At 33.0% G+C, this 16,363-nt stretch overlaps 1 protein-coding gene across 7 annotated transcripts in view; it reads left to right on the top strand.

The window, feature by feature from the left end:
* The window catches only part of C2CD6 (C2 calcium dependent domain containing 6), a 150,473-nt gene extending 142,749 nt beyond the window's left edge, over window positions 1–7,724 (top strand). For 5 of the 7 annotated variants that reach the window (XM_049615183.1, XM_049615179.1, XM_049615180.1 and 2 more), the window contains 2 exons: window positions 932–4,438; window positions 7,244–7,724. In XM_049615183.1, coding sequence (XP_049471140.1) covers window positions 932–4,438; window positions 7,244–7,591 — 3,855 coding nt within the window. In that variant the 3' untranslated portion in view covers window positions 7,592–7,724. The remainder of the gene's footprint in view (window positions 1–931; window positions 4,439–7,243) is intronic. The other 2 variants (XM_049615184.1, XM_049615185.1) reach the window with 2 other exon arrangements.
* Window positions 7,725–16,363: the final 8,639 nt, after the last annotated feature.

Below are 16,363 nucleotides of genomic sequence, written 5' to 3' on the forward strand. Positions count from 1 at the left end.
GGAATCTATATTTCTCAGAAAGACCCAGGGGATTCTTATGCTATCACCTGGATATCAACTAACTTTTGAAAAATAGATATAATAAATTGTATCCATTACAATAAAGCTTAAACTACTAAGTTGAAATAAACTAAAATATTAGGCTGATTATTTCATATTTTGCGTTTTTCAACTGGATAATATATGTTATATTAACAAACACAAGAATATGTTTGGCAAAATTGGAATAAGAGACTGCATTCCAAAGACTATTTCATGATAGACTAACTTGATTCCCAGAGCTACAAAACTGCTCATGGATATTACACTGGAATTTCACTGTAATCCAGAATTTTTTTGTACTGCTCTCTCTTAACCATTTCTGAAAGACCTTTCATCAAAAAGCAAAACTCTACTGGGACATGCTAAGGAGTGGGTAGAACTCATCATCATTGTTGAAATTCTCAGACCTAAAAGCAGATGATATATGCTCCCAAGTTAGTCTTTGTAAAATATTTATGATACTTTTAATGGGATATCTACTACTTGCTTTGCATTATAAAAATGTTCTATATTGCTACTAAAATGGTAAGTATTTCTATGGATAGGACTTAGATCCTGATGTTAGCCATTGTCTAAATAAGTGCAGGTAACACTGGAAATTAAGTTTTTTAAAAAACTATGTATGAATGCTGTTTAAGTATTTTAAAATATTCTAGGTAGCAGAAAAGCTCTTGGACACAAAATAGTGTCAGAATTATGACTTTTAAAATTTGCATTAAAATTTTCATCATTCCAATTTCAAATATTTTAAAATAGTTTTCTCTTTATAGAAAGTAGGTGGATGAGTAGATAACTTGACAGATTTCTTAAAGAGAATTTAACTAGAAAATTTATTATAAATTCAAATAAATACTATAGAATTTCTTACCTTTTATTTTTAATATTACAGCTCCAGAAATTCAACTTTAAGAATGGTTTTGATCCTTTTATAAGGAATATAAACAACAAAATGTCAGTCAGAAAAAGGAAAGACCAAGATATGTCCAGATGCAGAAACATTTTAAGTACAGAGGTTATAGAGCATGAAGACCAAGATCCTCCTTACCCAACATATTCAAAAACTGCAAGACCTACTCATAAAACCTGGCCATGTGATCCTGGTAACACCACAGTAAAGACTTTAGACACTAAGACTAAGTTAGCCTGTGATCCTGATTTCATTACAATAAAGACTTTAGACACTAAGAGTAATTTCGCCCGTGATCCCACTATGACCACACTAACGACTTTAGATAGTAAGAATAAATTAAAAGAAAGACTACCAAATGTATCTCTACCAAACTTTGAAGGAGAATCATCAATGACTGGAAATGTAAATACATGTCGCCTCTCAAAATCATTAAGTCTTACTTCCCACCTAGAAAATTTAAAACAATCAGTGATACTCAAGTCAATTTTAGGTAAAAATCTGCAAGACCTATCAGATGAATTATTTTCTAAACCAAAGGTTCCTATGGACACTGAAACAAGAAAGAAAAGTCTTAGTTCTCCACTTTTACATGTTCATGATGAACCACCAACTAGTGTGGAAAACAAAGTATTTGAAAAAGTTCAAGATTTAAATAGCTTGCTTTCAGAAAAATACATTGTAAGTTCAAAGTCTCTTTTAAGACAAAAAATTAAAGATATTCCTGCAGATTCACTTTCAGTAGGTGAACCAAGAAATTCTCCAGAGGTAGAAAGGGAATTTGTCTCTGAAAAACACTTGGAGTCTGGTGAGATTGATTTTCCAATTAAAAAAAATAATTTCAAAAAGAAAAATTCAAAAATTGAAGTGTCTAGTTCCCAACCAGGTGTAAGTAGCATTGCACATGATTATGTTATAAAGCAAATATTCACTGCACCTATCTTCTCAGAGTTGGAAATGGGAGTGAAAGAATCGAGTGAGATACCAATAAATTTGCAGAATCAATTACCCACTGCTTGGGAGAGTTTATCTTCAAACATTCTACTTCGCTATGAAGAAAATGATGATGAAATAGAATTGCCACAGGCCAAATCTGTTATAAGCCAGATAATACAAGCATTTCCTGTAGATAGTCTTTTAGAATCTGGGGTAATCAAAGTGATAGAATTAAATAAAGAATATCAAAAGAGTTCCATGCTGGATACAGAGACAGCATTTGCTGAAGAAGAGCCAAAGTATTCCACAGAGGATTGTTCAGAAACCCAAAGTAAAACAGAACCTCTTTCAGAGCAGAATATACTCATCATTCCCAAAGAAACTACTTCTTTTAATAGAGTCGGATATGTGGATGAAAGCCAAAACATACCCCTACAAGATCCAAAATATCAGTTAACACCAGATAAAAAAACAGATACGCTAAATAACAGTCAGAGGTTTGATAGAGAAGAAAATGATCTGAATTCTACTTTAGAAAATTTAAGTAACTCATTAATGGGTAAACTTAATGATTCAGATGTAATAATGTTAAAATCCTTTTTAAAACATATGTTTAATATTTTTTTCAAATATAATCAGTCTGAAAGAAGACAACTAGAAAAAGAATTAGAAAGATTAATCCAGCATCCTTTTCCAAATAATACAGAAGACCTTGAAGAAATCAAAGAGAATTTTGATAAAGCAGATAAATTAGACAGTAAGCCTATTTTGAATCCAAAGCTGCGTGTATTTCTAGAAGAACTCTCAGAGTCAGAAATAAAAAATTTAAAATCTGAACTAAGTAAACATATCCAACATTACCTTGTAGAAAGACTTTCAGAATCTGGACACATCACTGAAGAAGACTTACCAAAAATCTATCACAATCTATATTTGATGAATGAGAAAGCAGAACCAAAAGGGCAGAATATTTTTCTAGAAAAATATTCAGAAACTGTGAAAGAAATCATGTCTTTTGTAAGTAATTTTAATCATCATTTCATAGATAAACATTTGGAAATAAAGCTAAGATCTTTTTTAAATGAAATTCTCCAAAACTATTTCCTAAAAAACCTTTCAGAAAGCAGTTTATTTAAAGAGACAGAATCTGAGACTATACACTCAAACATGTCTTCTCTAAGATCTAGAAGTGCCTCAATATCTTTTCATGAGTTAGGACAAGACACTTCAAGGGGGAGTTTTGGTGAAAGACTTGACATACACATGAAATATCCTTTAAGTAAATCTCTACAAAACTATCTTATAGGTTTATCAGAAAATGAAGTATTAAATCTAAGAGCTGATTTAAGCAAACACCTCCAGAGTCTTTTTATAGAAAAACTTTCAAAATCAGGACTAATAACTGAAAGTCAATTAGAGGGGATCAACCAGCATATAAATTTGATCAATACTAGATCCATACCATTAAAATGTGTATCACCAGAATTATCTTTTAGAAAAGAAAATCAATTTATGGAGGAGATTTCAGAAAGGCAAAATAAATATTCAAAAATTGTTCAAAAAACCACTTTACAAAAAGTTCCTGAGGATAGACTTATAGCAACAGAACTGACCAAAGAGAAAGAAAAAGAATATTTTTCCTTACAGAATATTAAGGAAAATCCATCAATAATTGAGGAACAGCAAAGATACTGTCCTAAAGAAGGAGCCAAAACACTGAAATTAATTAAAGCACAACCTTCTTTCAACAAAAATACCCAAGCAATTCCATTAAATAAGTCATCAGAAAGACTTACAGATACAGTACTTAAGAAACAAAGGAATGAACATAGTTTTATGCAGCTTCTTCGAGCAGAAAATTGTGACTTTAAAACAGAAGTTCAAGACCCGCATAGTTGGAGTGGTAAATCAAAAACAGCTCAGTCAAATGCTTGCTTTGAAAAGACACTAAAAACGAAGTCTCTTGAAAAAAAAGAGCATAATAACATCTATAAATTGATGGCACAAGAAAAACTTGAAACAGTACTGTCACCATATCCAAGAATTCCTAATTGCAAAATGCGAGATGAAAATGAAGAATATATATACAGATACACCTTTCCTTCCAGGCAGACTAACACTTTAACTCATTTCAATTTAGAGGCTGGGGAGAAATCAAAGTTAGAAGACCAGTATTTTCAGAGATTGAAAGGAAATAATAATAATAATAAAAAACATTTAGTAACATTTGCACAATACAAAAAAATACAAACTCTTTCTCTAAAGACAAATGGAATTTGCAATGAAAAATGTGCCAAATTCCCTGAATTACAGTCGTTTAAATATAAAGTTGTGGAAGCTGAGAAAAACTCAAAACCATCCCTCTTCCCAGCAGTATTAAAGAGAGAAAATGTAAAGCCCAAGGTCCGAAAAGAAAGAGACCATGTCAACAAACAAAAGAAGTCATTTAGCAAACTAGTTAGGATACTACCAACCACACTGCCCACCGCGAGAATTCTAAGGAAATCTGTTCCAAGGACATTGCTTCATTGGACTGCAAGAAGAACTATACATGTAATACTGTTTTTCTAAGTCTACTACTTTTGTATTTGGCAAGAATTGTAAATAATCTATTTTAGGGCATATATATCTCTATGCAAGTGTGTATATAACCTTCATAGATAACCCCCAAGATATACAGACCTTCAAATTAAAAAAAAAAAAAAATTTCTTCCGACATTCAGATTTCACCTTACACAATTAAAAATGCAGTCACAAAATCAGGGGACTCACTGCCTTAGTATAAAATAGATAAAGGGTACTCCCTCTGGAGCATGAATTAGAAAGGCACCCTTTCCTCAGGGAAGACTGTAGACTGAGTATCTAGAGCCAAAGCACATAGCCCTGTCTATGGAAAACTGGCTGGATTTCAGCCGTGACTCAACGCCTCAGCCAGGGGCTGCAGTACAGGCACAACCTATACAATTATTGGCAGTGGCTGTATACTATGAAAACATAGCTGGGATTTTGTTTTCATGCAAATATAAGTATTTTTCAGATTACTGAATTATCTTTGTTTCAGTAAACAAAGATATTATGTGTCAGTTATTGTGATAAGCATTAGGATATGCAAAATTTACAATCTATTGGATTATGAGTGGAAAATTTTTAATTTAACTTCTACTCTCTTCTATTACCACTGCCCTTCTTTTATCTTATGTGCTGAGAAATTTGAGAATTCAAATCTATTTATAATATTAACATAAAACAGTTAGGAAGGTAAAACTGCTACCAGACTTTATACAAACCATTCTGAAGCAAAGTTAAAATCTAGAAATAGAAGGGACTTTAATTTTCTGGACTGCTGCTCTTCTCTGTTAGTATATATAGACAGGCATGACACACAATTGGGAGAACCCATAAATCCCAAAATGATATTACATAATTTGATGTGCATAATCCTTTGAATGAGAAAATAGATTTATAACAGTTGCTTTGAATTTGCTTTCCATAGCAAAGCAAATATTTACCTTTAGTAAATAGTAAAACTAGTAGCTGGGAATATATTATCAATTTAGCGTATACCAACTTTGGATTTCTCTTTTCTGTCTAAAGTTGGTAATTTAGCATTGAGTGAGCATATGTGCCTACTGGAAAAAGGAAGTAGAAGATGCGTCCATAATTTGGGGAAAGTAAAGACTTTCTGAAGTTCCTGTGGACAAATGGAATCTTTAATGTCACTTTTCCAAACAGAAGAAATTGTGTTTTTATTATATCATATGAGATCATACAGGGTCTCAGAAACTTTATCCTAAGAGTGGGCAAGAGAGGTAGAGTTATCTTTACTTTCCTCTGTTAAACCAAAGTACCTAAAGTTTTCTCTCTAGTGAAGTTGACAACAGAGAAAGAGAATTGAATGGTAGGAGGGCGTTATCAGATCATCAGAAAGACTTGCTCATCTGATTCTTTTCTAAAATCTGAGAATCTCTCAAAGGAATCAAAATGGAAGACAGAGAAATTGAGTTGTAGGAGCATCCAGAAAATAACCAGTTGTGTGGGTGTCCATGCCCTTCCACTGGTATTCTAGTATCAGTTATCTAATCTGTGAAGCAAGAATTATATATTACTCACCAAAGTAGCAGAAATTCCCTTAATAATGTGGCTTACCTAATTGCTCCCCTTAACATAAGAGGGGAGAGGAAGAATATTTCCTTGCCTTCTTCAAACCCAGGCAAAATTGTAAAGTAGATAGAATTTGTCTTTATACTCTTTATACCTCCTTTTCTGTAAATCTCTTTCTTACTGCCTCAATTCTTCTCAGTCCTGCACAACCTCTTCTCACCCTCCAATTCTATTAATTCATTCCCACCTTGTCTCCAAATCAGAGTATCTTATTCCTTTGGTGTGGCCATCTCTGCAAAGCGTTAAGGGACAAGATGTTCAAACTGCAGAGGAAACTAGTTTATACTAGTTTAGGAATGACTAATAGTTCCATTCCCTCTTAGGGATAATTGTAGGTTATTACATGTTTATTATAAAATATAGCCATAGTATATACATTTGAAAAAAGATAAAAGGAAAACAAAGCCCATAATCCCACCACCTTAACCATCATTTTAAAAAGTTGGTGTGTATTCTTCCAGTTATTTTCCTAAATGTTTTACTTGTTTACTTTCAGAATGTACATAATTTTTTTACTTTAATATAAATGGTATGACTATATCTTTATATCCCAGGCTCTTTATGTATGTGTGAAAGTATATTAAAGAAGATGTTTATTACTTTTTAAAAAAGAATGAAACCCTGGATAATATAAAGTATGAGTTCATGACTTATATTTGGGATTGGGGAAATTTCGTTTTGGAGAAGAATAATAGAGTTCTTCTGGCTGACTGGCTTTGTCTAAAAGTCAGTTTTAGACTTTTGTCTAAAAGCCAGTTTTAGACTGGGTGGCTCAGTCAGTTAAACATCTAACTCTTGACTTTGGCTCAGGCCATGATCCCAGGGCCATGAGATCAAGTCCCGCATGGGTCTCTGTGCTGAGTGTACTGAGTATGGAGTCTGTTTAAGATTCTCTCTATCTCTCTGCCCCTCCCCAACCTGCATGTGTGTGCTCTCTTTCTCTCTCTCTTAAAAAAGAAAAAAGAAAAACAGATCCTTTGAAATAATGACACTTATTTTTTAAAGCATGTTTTCTATGATAGTATTTAATAGGAGGCATTGGGTGTAGGATCTGATTTTGGGGGCTGCCTATAAAATATTTGGTGCTCTCATTCTTTGTCTTTAACTGTTGATGTTACAAACTCTAGTTCTTATAAATTTAAAATGTTCTTTTAAGAAAACTAACTCACCAACCTGATCTTTTATTTTAATATTTAGGATTGTTCGGATAGATTTGAGGATATACCTGTGAGCTCATTTAAGCATGTTGAACAAGCAAAATCAAGAGCAACGCTTTTAGGAAAGAGCCCAAATGATAGCCATAATCAGTTAAAACACTTTGCAAGACTGAATACTGCTCCAGAGGTTAACAAACGACGAGAAAACTACAATGGAAAATTTACAAGTCCTCGAATGGTTTCAGCAGACTTAGTTCATATAAATGATGCAATCCCAGATTATGAAATCCATAGAATGCGGCAAAAAAAGAAATTAAAAGAAAATATTGAAAAGTGTTCACTCATTTGTGATATTATCCAAATGTTAAAAGTCCAGAATGATATGTAAGATCAACAGTCATAATATCATTTCTCCAGTTAACAAAATGGTTTGGAGATCTGTCCTTTTATGTGATAGAAGTCAGCAACCAAATTTCATCTTGTTAGAACCATTTTGTTTTAATTAAAATGAAAAAGAAGCACTTTTGATGTAAATGTGTTTTTGTTTATGAACCTTAAGAAAAAACCAAAAAACACATATTCAGTTCATATTTGCTAAGTTTTATTTTCCAGCTTTTCCCCCTTTTCACTAGATAACAATATCACCAGTTGATAGTTCTCTGATTTCCCAAATCTTTGTTATTCTCTAAATTATTCCTGTCCACCCAGTTTTCAGGGTCTTTACAGTTATTTATGTTTAGCCTTTTGTTATTAATATACTCTTATTTTTCAATTCTAATATTTTCAGATTCCACAGTATGTGATTCTCTGGGCTTATAGAACATCTATTAATTTTAATATCATCTGATAACTGCTTATTTATTTATTTTTATGGTTACACTATAAATAAAGATAATAACAGATTTCATACTAATTCCCGAGGCACCTCCTAACTTACTTACCTTTCTAACTTACTCAAAAAACTATATAAGGGCCTCTTTAGTAGCATGAAAGTTAGGAAACCACATAAAATTGTAGAAACTGCAAAAATAGCAAAATTGACATCAGATTTAAATCAGAGACTTACAAGAATTGGTTCTGTTCTTTTTTAAAATTCAAGTATAATTAACATACAGTGTTATATTCAACAATTTTATATATTACTCAGTGCCCATCTAGGCAAGTGTACTCTTTTTTTTTTTTTTAAGACTAGGTTTTAATGTTTATTTATTTTTGAGAAAGTGAGACAGAGCATGAATGGGGGAGGGGCAGAGAGATAGGGAGTCGCAGAATCTGAAGCAGGCTCCAGGCTCCAAGCTGTCTGCACAGAGCCCAATGCAGGGCTTGAACCCACGAACCATGAGATCATGACCCGAGCTGAAGTTGGACCCTTAACCGACTGAGCCACCCAGGTGCCCTATAGGCAAGTGTACTCTTAATCTCCTTCCCTAATTTCACCCATCCCCTCATACCCTCCCCTCTGGTAGTCTTCAGTTTGTTCTTAAGAGTCTGTTTTTGTTGTTGTTTCTGTCTTTTTTTGTTGTTAATTTGTTTCTTAAAAATACATGAGTGAAATCATATGGTATTTGTCTTTCTCTGACTGACTTATTTTCCTTAGCATTATACCCTCTAGATCTCTTCATATTGTTGCAAATGATAAAATTTCATTCTTTTTTATGGCTGAGTAACATTCCAATGGGGTGTGTGTATCATATCTTCTCTATCCATTTTTCTATCAGTGTGTACTTGAGTTGCTTCCATATCTTGGCTATTGTAAATAATGCAAGAAACATAAGGGTGCATATCTTTTCAAATTAGTGTTTTTATATTCTTTAGGTAAATACCCACTAGTGGAATTACTGTTTCATATAAGAATTCTATTTCTAATTTTTTGTAAAACCTCCAAACTGGTTTCCACAGTAGCTGTACCAGTTTGCATTCCTACCACCAGTGCAGCAGGATTTGTTTTCTTCACATCCTTACCAACACTTGTTATTTTTTTCTGTTTTTTATGTTAGCCATTCTGAAAGCCATGATTTCCCTTGTGGTTTTGATTTGCAGTTTTCTGATGGTGAGTAATGTTGAGCATCTTTTCATGTGTCTGTTGGCTATGTGTGTATCTTCTTTGGAAAAACTTCTCTTCATCTCCTCTGCCCATTTTTAAATTGGATTATTTGTTTCTTTTGGGGTTGAGTTGTATAAATTCTTTATATGGTTTGGATACTAATGCTTTATCAGATATATTATTTGTAATTATTTTCTCACATTCAGTAGGTTGTGCTTTTGTTTTGTTGATGGTTTCTGTTGCTGTGCAAAATCTTTTTATTTTATTTCTATGGCTGATATCAAAGAAATTACTGCCTATGTTTTCTTCCAGTAATTTCATGGTTTCAGGTCTTATATTTAGGTATTTAATCTATATTGAGTTTTTGTATATGGTATAAGAAAGTGGTCCTGTTTCATTCTTTTGCATGTAGTTGTCCAGTTTTCCCAACCTCATTTGTTGAAGAGACTGCCTTTCTCCCATTGGATATTCTTACTTCCTTTGTTGTAGATGAATTGATCTTAAAAGTGTGGGTTTATTTCTGGGCCTTCTACTCTGTTCTACTGATCTATATGTTTATTTTTGTGCCAGTCATACTGTTTTGATTACTACCTTGAAATCTAGGATTGTGATACCTCTAGTTTTGTCTTTGTTTTTCAAGATTGCTTTGGCTATTCAAGGTCTTCTTTGGTTCCATACAAATTTTTGGATTATTTGTTCTAGTTTTGTGAAAAATGCTCTTGGTAGTTTGATAGGGATTGCATTAATCTGCAGATGGCCTTGGTTACTGGGTAGTAGGGACATTTTAACAGTATTGGTTCTTATGTCATCTTCAATTTCTTTCATCAATGTTTTACAGTTTTCAGAGTACAGATCTTTCACCTCCTTGGTTAAGTTTATTTCCAGGTATTGTTTTGGTGTAATTGTAAATGGGATAGTTTTCTTAATTTCTCTTTCTGCTACTTCATTATTAGTGTGTAGAAATGCAACTGATTTATGATATTAACATTGTATCCTGTGACTTTATTGAATTAATTTATCAGTTCTGGTAGTTTTTTGGTGGTATCTTTAGCATTTTCTATACATAGTATCATGTCATCTGCAAATAGTGAATGTTTGACTTCTTCTTTACTGATTTAGATACCTTTTATTTATTTTTGTTGTCTGATTGCTGTGGCTAGGACTACTAGTACTTTGTTGAATAAAAGTGGTGAGTGTGGACATCCTTGTCTAGTTCCTGAATTTAGAGGGAAAGTTCTCAGCATTTCACCATTGAGTATGATGTTAGCTATGGGTTTTTCATATATGGCCTTTATTATGTTGAAATATGTTTCTCTAAACTTAATTTGTTGACAGTTTTTTTTTATCATGAATGGATATTGTACTTTATCAAATGCTTTTTCTGCATGTGTTGATCATATGGTTTTTATCCTTTTTCTTATTAATGTGATGTGTAGTGTCAATTGATTTGCAAATATTGAACCATCTTGCATCCCAGGAATAAATTCCACTTTATTGTGGTGAGTGATTATTTAAATGTATTATTGTATTCCATTTGTTAATATTTTGTTCAGAATTTTTGCATCTATGTTCATCAGAGAAATTGGCCTGTAGTTTTAGGCTTTTTTCCCATACTGTCATTATCTGGTTTTGGTATCAGGGTAATACTGACTTCCTGGAATGAATTTGGAAGCTTTCCTTCCTCTTCTATTTTTGGAATTTGAGAAGAATAGATATTACCTCTTCATTAAATGTTTGGTAGAATTCCCCTGTGAAGCCGTCTGGTCCTGGACTTATGTTTGTTGAAAAGTTTTTTGATTACTAACAATATCATTGTTAGTAATTTCTGTGTTCAAATTTTCTATTTCTCCCTGATTCAGTTTTGGAAGTTTACATTGTTCTAAGACTTTATTTATTTCTTCTAGGTTGTCCAATTTGTTGGCATATACTTTTTCACAATATTGTCTTACAATCCTTTGTATTTCTGTGGTGGTGTTATTTCTCCTCTTTCAGTTTTAGTTTTGAGTTCTCTCTGTCTCTCTGTCTCTCTTAATTTTGATGAGTCTGGCTAAAGATTTATCACTTTTGTTGACATTTCAAAGAACCAGCTCCTGGTTTCATTGATCTGTTGTTTTTTAGTTTTGATTTCATTTATTTCTCTTCTAATCTTCATTATTTCCTAACATTGACTTTGGGTTTTGTTTGTTCTTTTTCTAGGTCCTTTAGGTGTAAGGTTAGGTTGTTGGAGATTTTTCTTACTTCTCCAGGTAGTCCTGTATTGCTACTATCTTCCCTTTTAGAACAGCTTCTTCTGCATCCCAAAGATTTTGGACCATTGTGTTCTCATTTTCATTTGCCTTGATGTATATTTTGATTTCCTCTTTGATTTCTTTGTTGACTCATTCATTGCTTTGTAGCGTGTTAATTAATGTCCATGTATTTGTGTTCTTTCCATATTTTTTCTTGTGGTTGATTTCTAGTTTCATAACATGTGGTCAGAAAGATGTATGATATGATTTCAATCTCTTCAAATATGTTGAGACTGTGGCCTAATGTGATCTATTCTGGAAAATGTTCCATGTGCACTTGCAAAGGATGTTTTAGGATAAAATGTTCTGTATATATCTGTTAGCTGCATCTGGTCCAATGTGTCATTAAAAGTCACTGTTTCTTGTTGATTTTCTATGTGGATGATGTCTCCATTGCTTAAGTAGGATGTTTAGGTTGCTTACTATTATTCTATTGCTATATACGTTTCTTCTTTTATGTTCCTTAATAGTTGCTTTATGTATTTTGGTGCTTTTGTGTTGGGTGTATAAACATTTACAGTCATTATATCTTCTTGTTGGATTGTTCCCTTTATGGTTATGTATTGTCCTTCTTTGTCTTTTTTTTTTTTTCCTAAGGTCTATTTTGTCTGATATAATATTGTTACCCCAGCTTTCTTTTCACTTCCATTTGCATGATAAAAGTTTTACCATCCTTTCATTTTCAATTTGCATGTGTCTTTAGATCTGAAATGAGTCTCTTATAGGCAGTATATAGATGGGTCTTGCTTTTTCATCCATACAGTCACCCTATGTCTTTGATTGCAGCTTTTGGTCCATTTACATTGAAAGTAATTATTGATAGATATGTACTTACTGCCATTTTGTTACTTGTTTTAGGGTTGTTTTTTTTAGTTCTTTGTTACTTTCTTCTCTTGCTCTCTTCTTTTGTGGTTTGATGGTTTTTTTTTGTAATATGCTTGGATTCCTTTCTGTTTATTTTTTATCTGTTATAGATTTTTGATTTGTGGTTACTGTTAGGTTTATATATAATATCCTAAGCATATACCAATCTATGTAAAGTTGATGGTCGCTTAACTTTGAACTGATACTAAAAGCACTAAATGCTTACTACCCCCATGCATGTTTTACGTATACGGTATCATACATTATATCCTTTTATTTTGTGAATCCCTTGACTGATTCTTATGGATGTAACTGATATTACTGCTTTTGTGCTTTAACCTCTGTTTTTTAAAATTTACATTCCAGTGTAGTTAACATACAGTATTATATTCATTTCAGGTGTATAATATAGTGATTCAGCAATTCCATATATTACTCAGTGCTCATCAAAATCAGTGTACTCTTAATCCCCTTCACCTATTTCACTCCCACCACCACCACACACCTCCCCTCTGATGTCCGTTTGTTTGTTCTCTATAGTTAAGATTCTGTTATTTAGGGGTGCCTGGGTGGCTCAGTCGGTTAAGCGTCCGACTTCGGCTCAGGTCACAATCTCGCGGTCCGGGAGTTCGAGCCCCGCATCGGGCTCTGTGCTGACTGCTCAGAGCCTGGAGCCTGCTTCAGATTCTGTGTCTCCCTCTCTCTCTGACCCTCCCCCATTCATGCTCTGTCTCTCTCTGTCTCAAAAATAAATAAACGTTAGAAAAAAAAATTTTTTTTTAAAAGATTCTGTTATTTAGTCTCTTTATCCCCATCTGTTTTGTTTCTTAAATGCCACATATGAGTGAAATCATATGGTGTTTGTCTTTCTCTGACTGACTTATTCTGCTTAGCATTGTATTCTCTGGCTCCATCTATGTTATTGCAAATGGCAAGATTTCATTCTTTTTTATGGCTAAATACTGTTTAATTGTATATATGTACCTTATCTTTTTTTATCTATTCATCTATCAATAGACAGTTGGGCTGTTTTCATAATTTGGCTATTATAAATAATGCTGGAATAAACATAGGAGTGCATGTATCCCTTTGAATTAGTGTTTTTGTATTCTTTGGGTAAATACCCAGTACAGAGACTGCTTGATCATAGGGTAGTTCTTTTTTTAATTTTTTGAGAAATCTCCATATTGTCTTCCATAGCAGCTGCAGCAGTTTGCATTCCCACCAACAGTGCCCAGGTATGCCTATTTCTCCATGTCCTCGTCAACACTTATTTATGTTTTTTATTTTAGCCATTCTGACAAATGTGAGATAATATTTTACTATGGTTTTGATTTGCATTTCCCTGAGGATAAGTGATGTTGAATATCATTTCATGTATCTTTTGGCCCTCTGTATGTCTTCCTTGAAGAAATGTCTATTCATATCTTCTACCTGTTTTTAATTAGATTGTTTGGTGTTGGAGTGTTGTGTTGTATCAGTTCTTTATACATTTTAGATGCTAACTCTTTATTGGATATGTCATTTGCAAATATCTTCTCCCATTCATTATATTGTCTTTAAGTTTTTTTTTTCATTGCTGTGCAGAAGCTTTTTATTTTGATGTAGTCCAAATAGTTTATTTTGCTTTTATTTTCCTTGCCTCAAGAGACATATCTAGAAACATGCTGTTACTGCACTGTCAGAGAGATCACTGCCTATGTTCCCCTGTAAGATTTTAATGTTTTCAGGTCTCACATTTAGGTGTTTAATCTAATTTGAGTTTATTTTTGTGTGTATGGTGTAATAAAGTGGTGAAGTTTCATTCTTTTGCATGTAGCTGTCCAGTTTTCCCAGCACCATTTGTCATAGAGACTGTCATTTTCCCATTGCTTATTCTTGCCTCCTTTGTCAAAGACTAATTGACTATATAATCATGAGTTTATTTTTGCACTCTCTATTCTGTTCCATTGATCTATGTTCTATTTGTGTGTATTGATCTATGATCTATTTGTGTGCCAGTACCACACTGTTTTGATTATTACAGCTTTGTAGTAAAACTTAAAATTTGGAATTATGATATCTCCAGTTTTGTTTTGTTTTGTTTTTTTCCCAAGATTTTGTTGGCAATTAGAGTCTTTGATGGTTCCATACAAATTTGAGGGTTGTTTGTTCTAGCTCTGTGAAAAATGCTGGTGGTATTTTGATAGGGATTTCATTACATCTGTAGATTTCTGGGGATAACATGGACATTTCAACAACATTTGTTCTTTTAATCCATGAATATGGAATGTCTTTCATTTCTTTATGTTATCTTCAATTTCTTTCATCAGTCTTTTATAGTTTTCAGAGTACAGATCCTTTCACCTCTTTGGTTAAGTTTATTTCTAGATATCTAAGTTTATTTTTGGTGCAATTGTCAATGGGACTGTTTTATTAATTTCTCTTTCTGCTGTTTCATTGTTAGTGTATAGAGATGCAACAGGTTTCTGTTCATGGATTTTGTATCCTTTGACCTTACTGAATTCATTTGTCAGTTCTAGTTTTTTGGTGGAATTTTTAGGGTTTTCTATATAAAGTATCATGTCATCTGAAAATAGTGAAAGTTTTATTTCTTCTTTACCGATTTGGATACCTTTTATTTCTTTTTGTTGTCAATTGCTATGGCTAGAACTTCTAGTATTGTGTTGAATAAAAGTGGTGAGAGTGGACATCTTTGTCTTGTTTCTGACCTTAAAGGAACAGCTGTCAGTTTCCCACTATTGAGTATCATGTTTAATGTCAGCTGTGGGTTTTTCATAGAAGGCCTTTATTGTATTGAGGTATGTTCCTTCTAAGCCTACTTTATTGAGGGTATTTATCATGAATGGATGTTGTACTTTGTCAAGTGCTTTTTCTGCTATTGAAATAATCAAATGTTTTTATCCTTGTTCTTATTGATGTGATATATCATGTTAATTGATTTGCAAATATTGAACCACCCTGGCATCCCAGGAATAAATCCCACTTGACTGTGGTGAATCATTTTTTAAATGTATTGTTGCATTTGGTTTGCTAATACTTGTTGAGGATTTTTGCATCTATGTTCATCAGTGATATTGGCCTACAATTATCCTTTTTTTGTGGTATCCTTATCTGATTTTGGTATCAGAGTAATACTGGCTTCAATGAATGAATTTGGAAGTTTTTCTTGCTCTTCTTCTTGTGGAATAGTTTGATAAAAATAGGTGTTAACTCTTCTTTAAATGTTTGGTAAAATTCCCCTGCAAAGCCATCTGGTCCTGGACTTTTGTTTGTTGGGAATTTTTTGATTACTGATTCAATTTCATTGCTGGTAATCCCACTGTTCAAATTTTCTATTTCTTCTTGTTTCCATTTTGGTAGGCTAGATATTTCCAGGAATTTATCCATTTCTTCTAGGTTGTCCAGTTGGTTTGCATATATTTTTTCATAATGTTATCTTACCATCCTTTTTATTTCTGTGGTAGTGGTGGTGTTATTTCTTCTTTCCTTTCTGATTTTGTGTTATCTCTCTCTCTTTCTCTTTCTTTTTGGATGAGTCTGACTAGAGTCTTATCAATTCTGTTAATCTTTTCAAAGAACCAGCTCCTCGTTTTGTTGATCTGTTCTATTGTTTTTGTTAGGTTAGATTATTTGAGGTTTTTCTTGCTTCTTGAGGTAGGCCTGTATTGTTATAAACCTCCCTGTTCGACTGCTGTTGCTGCATCCCAAAGAATTGGGAACATTGTGTTTTCCTTTGCATTTGTCTCCATACATTTTTTTATGCCCTGTGTGATTTCTTTGTTGACCCATCCATTGTTTAGTAGCATGTTTAACCTCCATATATTTTTGCTCTTTCCAAAATTTTTCTTGTGGTTGATTTCCAATTTCATTGTGTGTTGTCAGAAAAGATGCATGGTATAACTTTGATCTTTTTGAAATTGTTGAGACTTGTTTTGTGGCCTAACATGTGATCTATTCTAGA

This window comes from Panthera uncia (genome assembly GCF_023721935.1).
Source record: "Panthera uncia isolate 11264 chromosome C1 unlocalized genomic scaffold, Puncia_PCG_1.0 HiC_scaffold_3, whole genome shotgun sequence".
Lineage (NCBI taxonomy): Eukaryota > Metazoa > Chordata > Mammalia > Carnivora > Felidae > Panthera > Panthera uncia.